Raw genomic sequence first — 11,286 nt, 5'->3', positions numbered from 1 at the left:
TAGGCAATATAAGTGAAAACACCAATGTGAGTGTACCAAAGAGTGAGCTTTTTCTTTATTGTGCTAACAGCAGCACTTTAGTATGGCTTAGAACTAAATAAATCGAGTAAATAAGGTACCGCTCTATATTAATTTGCTGAATCACATTTCAGGACTGAATATTAAAATGTTAGGATGTCATGTTTATTTTTGCAGAGCTCTTCATCCACTCGGGTCATCCCAGAGCAACAGAAACAAAAACACAGCTGCAGCCTCTCATTTATTTACATAAGTAGTCAAATTACATACAAATCGAGACGGCGAATATTGTCACAGACAGGTGATACGTCTCAGATATGGCGTAGTGTTTGTCTTTAGTAGATTCTGTCAGTGGTCGTTGGTTTATTATTAGTACATGAGGCACAGCTGGGAGAGTAGTTTTTGCACCTGAATAACGACATGTATGTGTGATGGAAGGCAGGAATATAAGAGAAAGGTTGACAAATGATAATCAGTCAAGATTTGCTCATAAAAAGAATTATCATTAAGGGGCATTTATTGTTGCAACAAGACAGAAATCTGCCCTTAGGACCAGGATGGATACTAGACTGAGCTGGGTTGTAGCTTGAAACCACCTTTTCAACTATTATCTAAACATTAAACTTCTTTTTAACATTATCTTTAGTAATACTGGTCTGCTGTGTGTCATCTCATGCATTTTTAATCAAAGTGCGTGACTTTTTGTACAGTCCTTGCTTCAGACTAAACATCAGGGCCTTGGTGAGCTCTCTGTGCGTCCTGGGACTGCAGCTCAGTCCTTTGTAGCAGCGACAGGTAAACCTCCTGCTCAAAGTTTTCAGGTCGGCGAAGGTGGGCCACCCTACAACGAGGTAGCGGCTCTGAATACGCACCACCCTGAAGTTCTCAGCGTTGAGGTGGAGGTAGTGATTGGACTTGTAGCTTTTTCGGACGCAGCGGCCATTCCCCCGACACAGGAAGTTGCTGCAGAGCTGAGCGGCCGCCGTGACGTTGGTGATGTAAGGGTTGAGGGTGGAGGTGAGGTAGGAGGAGAGGGCTTTACAGGAAGCCTGAGAAGTAAAGGAAAGCACAAGGAAATACACTCTGAATTTGTCTGAAACAGCACCACAGCAATTTAAGAGACACCACTTTTGTATCTGTTTGTTAAAGATGATGGCACAGTTAGCTTATCTTAGCTTATCTTAGCTTAATGACGGGAAAGCGAAGAAACAACAAGCCTCCTCCCAGCCGGTTTCAGTTCAGGCTAACATGCCCAAACTTTTAAAGTTCACTAATTAGAATGGTATTTCTTATTTGTTTAATCTGTACATAAACCAAAGCATAAAAATACCAGATTTTTGGGTGTGACACCAATTTTAGGGAGTAGAAAATTCACTTATCAGTACATTGGACAACATTGTTCGTACCTGTATATGTTTGAGAAATTGAAACTGCTAAATTATGGGGGCAATGTCAATTAACTTTCTAGCAATAAATTTCACAAACTAGTTAGTGACTCGCCATGAGGATAAATCTTTAATCTCTGGCTGAACAAACTATGTAATGACACAATTTCCTAATTTCCTCATGCATCTTTTTTGGATAATATGTTCTGTAAAAGAAGACGTATCCAACAATATATATACTCATACTGATATATCAGTGATGAGCCAAAACAAGCCAACAATATCAGTCAGTCAATATATCGGTCAGGCTTTAATTTTGGTTTTATGGAAGGTTTTATGTAGCAGGCCAGTTAGCCGACTACTCACGGTCATCATCAAGCACTAAACCAAACTACAATCTGTTGATTTTATACTTCACAATTGGATATATGGATTCAACAAATGATGTACATACCTGTCAAATGACATACAAAATGTTGATTAGTGACCTTTAGAGATGCTACTAAGTGCATTTTGATACATTTGGAGAGATCCAAATATTAGATTAAGCTAACCAATGGCCTGCTTGGCTGCTAACTGTAGCCGCATATTGAATGGACAGACATAAAAATGGTTTCAATATTTTAATTTTAATCTATACAAGACAGAAAACTAGCATAATTCTCAAAAAGCCCAATCGTTCCTATGACAGAACTCATCTAAAATACACCATCAGCTGCAGCATTAGTTTCATCTGCCTAATATTTTGCAGGTGTCCCGTGTGCCACCAAAAACTGGCCTAACCCAACAGGATATGTGAACTCTGGTGATGTCCTATGGAATGATATCTAGGCATTCTGAAGCCCTGGTCCAAGCCTTGGGCTCTTGGTTGTGTTCCTCAAGCTATAAATGAGCAGTTTTTCTAGCTGTGGAGGGATGTACTGTCCTGCTGAAGGAGGCTACTGCTGTCATGAGAGGGATGTGACGATCTGGGAGGTACATGAATGCCTGGACTTAAGGTTTCCCAATGGAAGATTGCAAAATAACCAGACGACTGTTACTGGTTTGAATGTTGTGACTGATTGGTGGCAACAACTTAAAAAACTGGAGTGTAAGTAAGACAAAGTGTGGACAAAATAACAACAGTAAAATAAGAAATCAGTGCCCTGAATAACACAAAATGAGGATGTCTAATGTGAATTTATGTTGTGAGGTCTCTTTCAGAAGACTTTAAACATCCAGTGAAAGTCACGATCATCCCGCTAATTCCAGGTTCCCTGCTGTAGACTAACAAATGCGGTTGTATTACCAAACCAGCACAATCAATCACCAGCTCTTGTCAGTGAGTTACAGAGATGAACAGCATTCAGGATCGTCTCATTTAACTCTTTGTCTCCGACAGACTTCCTGCCATTGGCACTCTGTTGTGTCTTTGAGCAGCCCAGTGGAGGTCTGTGGTGTGATGTTACCTGGTCGTCATAGTCAGCACTGGCCCCCCACAACACGGCACCAGAAGCTCCAACTGCTGCACTCTCCCCGATGGTGCTGACCAGATCCACCTGGATGCAAATATAGTATCAAACATGGTCATAAATGTCTCTGCAATCATATTTCTCAAATAATTCGAATGACACATTGTGAGCACGCTTCTCCACTGTCTAGTTTCATACACCATTAGGTATTAATCCACACATCGTACGAGGTGAGAAGAGAGGATAAGGATTACACCCTCAGGTGGGGGTTACACCTGAGCAGTGTTTGTTACACTAAAGAAACCAAACTCCTCTTCAAGCTGGACCTCTGGATTGGAAACACTTCGCTGCTGGGATGTAAGAAGTAACCTAATCTAGGCAAGTGTGCAGCCGCTCTTGATGGGTAGCTTCAAAAGACGGGGCGTGTTTGAGAGGTGAATTTTAGCAAGATTGGTGAGCGGCTGTCAAAAACATGTCACCTGAGGGCACCTATGCATATAAAAACCCATGCTGCTGCATCTGTGAAAGAGGTATTAAACTTGAGTATTAAACAAATCAGCATTTAAATCTACCTGGCTGAGGAAACGTCTGTTCTGGTCAGCAAAGACAGGTCGCATGTAAACAAACACAGGTGTGGTGGCGCTCCGACCGGGCAGGGCCGACACCCTCAAAGCTTCCTGGACTCGGTTCCTCACCATCAGGGCAGCTTTGGGGTCGTCTGCTAAAGATTCCTGTGAAAAGAAACACAATTACATCTGAGGAGGAAATAACTGTAGAGACAGATAGTTCATCCATAAACTTTGCTAACCTGCAGGTACACAGAGGGGTAAAGGGCAGTGCTGGCTTCCCACAGCCAGAGCAGCTCATCGTTCTGCCTCCTCACCTCCTTGGAACACTGGCCGGTGTAGTCGGCTTCATGCCAGCCATAATTATAGCAGTTGGGAAACAGGTAGAAGCCCCACAGGTAGTTGGGTCTCATTGCTCTGCCCATTGCCAACATCCCTGACATGAAACTCTTTGCCGCCTCCTAGAAAGGAGTCATGAAGGCTCATCAAACTTTAAGGCCTAAATATAGCTTATAATTTTCTAAACTGAGCTTCACACTGACCTGGAACTGCTGCTTGGCTTTTTCTGTAGCCTCTTGTACCGTGAGAGAGCGGTTTGTCTGCAGAACATGAGCCACCGACAAACTCTGGTAGATTCTCTTCGTGCCCCAGTTTCTGTCCCACAGGGGGCGCCATTCCTCCCAGTCGATCACGGCCAGGCCTCTGGTGGTCCTGAAAGGAAAGAGGAGTGGGTGATGTAGGTAAATATCAGCATCAGATGTGTCCTCAGTGACAAAGAAACAGTTTTGCCAACTTAGAGTGAACTCAGAGAATGTCTTCTAATGCTGTAAATCATATAAAAAGATTAATTTAAAGTTGGATTCCATTGATTGTTTGCCAGACAGCTTGTTGCATAATAAAATTCAAAGCACTCTATTGACCAGGGAGATCTCGCACTCCTTTTACTTATTTTTACTTATATTTTGTTTTCCCACTACAGGCAAACAGGCATGATGAATGTACGGCCCTGCTGGGACACAGAGCTGGTCTGAGATCAGCCAACTTGCAGGCTCTACTGTAAAGTCTGGAGAGGGAACATTTTTCACTCATTTTTGTAATACCTTGTTTTGTTTTTGTTGGGTTCTTTTGTCTTTTTTTCTGACTTCTCGTTTGATCATAAAGTAAAAAGCTATTAGCCTAGCTGCGCTAGACAACCCACGGCAACGAATTTAATTCTCTGCCAGGGTGGGTCTAGTTACCCTCCATAAGGCTCAAGGCTGGATTCTCCTACAACTGGCCGGACCAATCACCATGAAGTGTAGAGTCGGAAGGCGAGCGTAACAAAGTGACGACAGAGGCGTGACGATTCTGACAGAAACAACCAGCACACAATAAACAGTTATCTTTCGACTCGACTTTGGCCACAGCCCTTAAAGATTTGAAGCTAAAATTCAACTTGAAAGATAAACAAAGGACGGCACTGAAGTGTTTCATTGAGAAGAAAGACGTATTTGGACTTATGCCGACGGGATATGGCAAATCCTTAATATACCAGTTGGCTCCGTGGCTCCGCTGGTTGGGAAGCTAATGGGACTTAGCCACAATCCGCCGGTGCTCTCGGAACTACGTCAGCCTATTCGTTGCGTTGATTGGTTGTATACCTACCCAATTGCTGCAGAGGGATTTGATAGACAACCCTTTAGCCCGCCTCCCTCCCTGTCGAGCTTCCCTAGACCCTTGTGCCGTCAGAAACATGGGTTTAGCATGGCTAGGCTAAAAAGCTATGTCTCTCAGTTCCAAATACCTGTCATTAATATTTGGAGTTGTGGTTATTTATATGTAGGTAATTATGCTGCAAGTTTCTTTTTTAATAGAATCTGGTTAAAGTCATTGTTTTATTTTTGCTGAATTTGTAAATGGCACACATAGAATGAAGTGAGCTTTCACGATGTTTAGTTCATGGACTGTCAAAAAGCTGAAAATCCAGTGATTCCGTTTTGACAGGTTATGCATCTAATTAATGATGTAATTTTGGCAACTTTTAAAAAACAACACGCCTTTCAAACGGGGTTTTGGGTTTCAAAAGGTTAAACCTACTTACTTGGATGGGATGTAGTAGTTAATGTCGGCTCTGGCCTTGTTCATGCTGGCTCTCAGGTTACTTCTCTGAGGGATGCCGCCGTGGAACTTTCTTCGACTTGTGAGGTCTACGTGAGGGTAAAGACCCAGTCGGTCTGTGTAGAACAGAGACAAAAACTGGCCTGGAACCTGCAGCAGGAACAAGAAAAAGGAAATCAAGTTGTGTATCTGTCTTAAACAGGTAAACCATGATGTTTCCAGGTTGTTTTCAGTGCTGGAGTCAGCTTTGTGCTTAAGATTCTCAGCAGTTTACCATCTCAGATTCTGAATGTGGTTCCAAAATGAGCAGATTTTCGATTTTTCTCTCTTACCTTAGCAGGCGTGGCCACTCCTTTAAATGGCGAGGTGTCCAGTGAGATATTAAACTTTTTGCACACAACATCAGGGATGTTCCAGGTTACAGTAAAAGGTTGGTGCTCAAACAGTGGATCTGTTGTGTGTTGGAGAGAGGGAGGCAGAAGAGGTCCAGACTGGTGGGACGTTGTTGCTTCTGGAGGAGATGGCAAGTGTTTAGGAAGAGGAACGGGTGAAGGTTTGGGTGGTGGGGGTGGCGATGCTTTAAAGGTTGGAGACGCCGTGGGAATGGATGATGTTGAGAGAGGAGAGGGAAGCTCGCGTGAAGCATTTTGAGATGAAGCTGGAGGTAAAGCTGAGTCAGAGAGAGAAAAGAGGGAAGCAGGTGAGGACGGAGGTTGAGCAGTTTGTAGAGGATGGAGAGATATTTCAGGCAAAAGAGATTGAAGGGTTTTGTGCGAGGAAGATTTATGGGTTGAATGTTTGCAGGTGTGAGGTAGCAGCTGTGAAATCTGGTTTAAGGGTTGAAGAACAGAGCAGTGGCTTGAGTCTTGACTTAAAGAAGATTTTTTGCCAAACTGATGGACTTTTGTTGAAGCTGTTGGTGATGTTATGAGGACATCTCCAGGGGATGTTTGGTCAAATAATGGCACTGACATTATAGAGGTAGATGATACCAAATTTGACGGAGTTGTAACTGTGAGTTTGGACAAAGAGGATGGAGAAGTGGAAGGAAAATAAAAGTAGGAGGGCTGTGTAGTGGTGAGGGATTTTAATATTGCAGGAGAAGCAGTGGAAATGTTGTCTGTCAGGATGGAGGTTGATTTGTTACTGTCACCCATAGAGGGAGCTATTGCCTTCGGTGTTCTCAGGGCAGCTAATGCAAGAGCAGGCCAGAGAGAAACAGCTACAAGAGTGAAGAAAAAGGTGGAGAAAGGAGGGAACATTGATTGGTGGAGCGAGAGAAGCAACAGCAAACAGTTTCCGCTCTTCTGCGTGATCGAAACCATCCTTTGACCTGGCGGAAAATAGAAGAGAAACAAAACAGTCACACTCCATATCACTAATACCTGTATAATACACACTGTGATACATAAATACATACTGTAATGTTTGGGAGTTGTATGTTTAAGATTTTTGTCTGTATATTAAAAAAATAGACACAAAACACCACAACATAAATTATAAACGAAGAAACACATAATGTGAATTTACCAACAAATTAAACGAAAAAAAAATACTGTTCAAATACATTTGCATTATGATTGAAATTTCATAAATATTTATTTTATTTATTACATAAAACATTCAAGTTTAATACTGAAAATACTTTTCTAAAAGTAGATGATTTTTTGAAATAATTATCTTTAAATATTCAATACATATAAATATTTAACACATTTTTTAGCTTTAATTTTTAAATGAGAACATGCAATTTAAAGCTGCAACACTTATTTTAAAAGTGAAAAATTGCTTTTTTGGACAGCTGTATTGCTATTATTTGATAGTATTGCTGCTTTTTTGCTGTTTACTTTTTGTTTAGTTTATTTTTAACTTTTTAAAAAGAATTACTCAGTACCCTGTGAAAAGCATGTAAATGACGGACTTCACATAGTGACAATTATGCTGTTTCTTGTTGTCTGAGTGCATTTATCTAATTCCTGAGCATTTCATGGCACATCCTATTGCTGCAAAGCTGCCAAGTCTAACCTGAAATCCTTAATCTCACTACACATGTCAGTTACAGCATAAATTGAGTTTTTTCCCCTCAAAAAACACACAAATTAGAATCCAATCTGCTTTCTGAGTCCAAGCTTTGCCAAAAATATCCACAAACAGGGCTTACTATCCTTCAATGCAAACTGATTTCTACTATGTAGGCATTCTTAATCAAGATAAGACAAAAAGAACCATCAGCCACAATACCTGGACATGCCTTCAGCCTGACTGTCCCAGCATAAGATGTCTTGACGTGTTGACTGGCACACGCAGAGTGAGGACGTCCTTACAAAAGTGATACAGTGGAGGTGCATGTCCAGGAGGGTGAAAGAGGAGGAGAAGCAGGATGCTCTCTGCTCCCTGTTGTTTGTCTCCCTTATTTTGATCACACTCTGCCAAGTTTGTCTTGCAGCAGAGGAGGAAGACACCTGGGTGTGAGGTTATGGAGCATGCAGTGTTTCATAGTGCAGCAGGGCATCGATACTGTAACTAAGATTGTTGTTGTGCTGGTGTTGATGCTGCTGCTTGTCACCTAGAATCAGGTAAACAAAGCAATATACACTAACAAACGGCACAGTGATGTCAGTTAATGTGAGAATCGTGGATCCAGTAAGACCCATTAAATCAAGTTATTTTAACAACCTGGTACTACAAAATAAAAAGGGGATCCCGGACCATTACATGCCCAGTATGCACCAGCTTTCTGGATTCAAGCAAGCTTGCGGTGAAAGAATAAATAAATACATTGCATAACATGCTAATGCTATCAGTCAGCGACCTCACATTCTCCCCTGCAGTTAGGAGACAGGAGAGTTTGACACCCAAGTGGGAAGAGAGGGGCTGTGTGCTGATGTCATTAATAACTTTTCCATGAGAATAGGCACGTTTAAAAATGACATCTGCCACAACGAGTTCAAATTTACAGACTGAAATAAATGAAAATATGAAATAAACCAGCAATTTTGACTTGGAAATACTTGTAAACGCTGGTCTGTTTACTGTCTATGTGCTTCAGGTGTTTATGTGTCTGCTCAGGCACATGTAACACGCCATCTGTTGGTGGTTGTTTCACATGTTGGTGGCACCGTGTGACCGCTGGGACTGTGACCTCTGACCTCTCTAGCTGCTTTTAGGAGGGTGTTGTGTGTGTTCCTGTGTGTGTTTGTGTTCGAAGCTGTTCAGTCATGATTAAAGGATCAAAATGTGTCGATATCCTACTTATAGTGTAATATTCACTTTATTTCAAATTATATCTGGAGAAAATAGACTACACTGTTAAAATAAATAAAAAAATAAACAGGAAAAGCACTCAGAGAGCGCAGCACCCCACCAAGGCTGTTCATTCTCCCGTATTGCATTGTCAGAAATGCAGCATTTGTTCATTTTTTAATGCAGCAGTTGTTTGTTAGTTATGATGATCAGAAATCATGGCAATATAGAATGTGGCCATTTAATATAGATGTACCCACGCTGCGTTGATTTTTCTGAATAACAGTACTGTCTATAAACAAAAGAGACAGAGAAGAAAGTTTCATTTTACAACCCTAATCTCACTCCTTGTTTTTAATCATAAACAACGTACGCTTATTGTAGCCTTGGTTCTCCAAGGGAGGAGACTATATTTTCTCCCAGCTACTTATTTTATATGTACGGAGCTGGAGAGATTGTGTGGCTCTTTCTTTGTTCTTTTCGTTTCTTTTTTATCTAGAGCTATGTTCTTTTGGATTTTTTTGCTTGCATCCAGATGTTTTCATTTTTTCCAGACACAATCTTCTTTTCCAGGATGCTGCTCAAGACAAACACTGTTACGTTGATGGCTTGTTGTTCTTTGCTCTTCTTCTTTTTAATTCGTTGTTAATTTCTTGAGATACGTTCTTTTGGGCTTTCTGGTTGCATTCAGACATCATGTGTTTGTCAGGTTGCTTCTCAGTGCTGTAGTTCTGCTCTTTTTTCACTTCCTGTTTCTGGAGCAGATCGTTCTTCTCCTCAGCCCAGGCCTGCATCTGCTCCAACTCCTGGGTTAGATAAGCCACATGTTCTTATAGCTGGATAATCTCGGGCTGAACGGTGTCGTCCTCAGCATCTGGAGAGCTCTGTAGGTGGAGCTGATATTTGAGCTCCTCCATCTCCTGCTGGAAGGACCTCTCAGTGTCTGAGGCAGCTTCTATCACGAGCCTGATGGTGTTGTTCATGTGATGCTGCTCAGCCGGCACACTTTTGATGAGCTCAGTCTGCTCAGAGACACTTTGCTGCAGCAACCACATTTCTCTCCGTGGTTGTTGCTCCTGTTGTTCTTTGAGCAGCGTCTCATGAGACCGTTAGAGTTCTTCATATGCAGCTTGCAGCTCATTGAACTATGTCCTCAGCTGCTTCTCTTCATTGGCCATCAGCCCTCTGAGATTCAACTGCTTACTTGTAGCATCCAGCTGCTTCTCCAGATCCATCTTCTGTTTCTTGTTCTTTGCATGCAGATCTCTTTCTCTGTGATACAAATTCTCCCAGTCATTAGTTGACTTCTTGGATTTGTCACGCTCAACGGCCAAATATTTTATTTGACCCTCTCCCTCCTCAGCTGTGATCTTAAGATCCTGATTGGCCGTGGTTTCAGTCATTTGCTGGATCTCAGCATCCTGATTAGCTGTATTGTCAGACAGCTGCTGAGTCTTGGCCAGGGCCGGCTCTCTCTATACGCGAATTAAGCGGCTGCTTAGGGCCCCGCCGCCACTAGGGGGACCCCGAATTGACTGTGTCTCATGGTCTAACCCACAGACTGCCATCTAACATTACTTGCTTCGGACTAACCTGGCAACCACCCAACACGCGTTGTAAGTTCAGTGTCGCTGATTGGGCGGCAGACTGTCCCCTGTGTCCCCCCGCACTTTTTTCAGCCGTTACAACAGCTAAACCCGTTATTAGCATCCAGTAACGTGTTTTCCCGAGCCGTCTTTGAATGCACCATGAGCGCATGCTAACGCAGGTGTTCCACAGGAGACGTGCTGCTGTGCTGAGCAGTGCTGAACGTGCGTCTGGAGTAATGTTTAGCAAACCAGCCAGAGCTAGCAAGAAGCAAAAAACTTTACACAGTTCTTTCCAAACAAACCGTGTAAGTTTGTGTGACCACAAAAAAAATCTTGCTTAGGGCCACCAAAGTCCTAGGGCCGGCCCTGCACGGAAGGCTCATATTTTTGTAAATGCTTGCTGACTCACTTAGACTCTCAAGACTCAGAGGAAATATTTGGAATAAATGTCTCAGAAGATAAGATGAGACATTTTTGTTAATCCAGCAGGGGGGACATTTGAATTGTTCCAGCAGCAAACATAGTGCCAACATTTTGAAAAAGTAGTTCAAAAATTTAAAAATGATCAAAATAATACAAGATATACAAAAGTACTGATTATAGAAAAAACATTATTGCACACACCAATGGTAATGCATAGATTCTTTCACAAATGGAAATGCTGACATAAGTATTAAGATTACACAAATTATTATCTGTATTGCACAGATTTTATTCCTTGGGAGACCCATTTTATTTAAAAAAAAAAAAAGAAAAAGACAGCCCCTCAGACAGCCCCCACCCTACAGACCTCCCAGCCAATCAGAGCAGGAGCTGAAGACCGACCTGGAGCAGGCTAAAGACCTTGTTTGAACCAGCAGTCCGTCCATCCGTCCTTAGGACTGTAACTGCACTAAGTGGATCTCTTTTAATGAATTTTGTGATTTACAAGAGATGG

General features: G+C 42.1%; 1 protein-coding gene across 1 annotated transcript; it reads right to left on the bottom strand.

Moving 5' to 3' along the window:
- Positions 1-9,995, bottom strand: LOC110966310 (hyaluronidase PH-20-like). The gene is made up of 8 exons (XM_051951653.1): positions 9,965-9,995; positions 5,850-5,968; positions 5,501-5,778; positions 3,963-4,131; positions 3,663-3,881; positions 3,427-3,585; positions 2,852-2,941; positions 1-1,067 (listed from the first exon to the last, which is right to left on the bottom strand). The coding sequence occupies exons 1-8, from the start codon at positions 9,993-9,995 to the stop codon at positions 690-692; spliced, it is 1,443 nt and encodes a 480-aa protein (XP_051807613.1). The 3' UTR covers positions 1-689.
- Positions 9,996-11,286: the final 1,291 nt, after the last annotated feature.

The sequence above is a fragment of the Acanthochromis polyacanthus genome, chromosome 1 (assembly GCF_021347895.1).
Source record: "Acanthochromis polyacanthus isolate Apoly-LR-REF ecotype Palm Island chromosome 1, KAUST_Apoly_ChrSc, whole genome shotgun sequence".
NCBI lineage: Eukaryota > Metazoa > Chordata > Actinopteri > Pomacentridae > Acanthochromis > Acanthochromis polyacanthus.
Note: the sequence above shows the minus strand (reverse complement) of the source record. Positions and strands in the feature narration are given on the sequence as shown.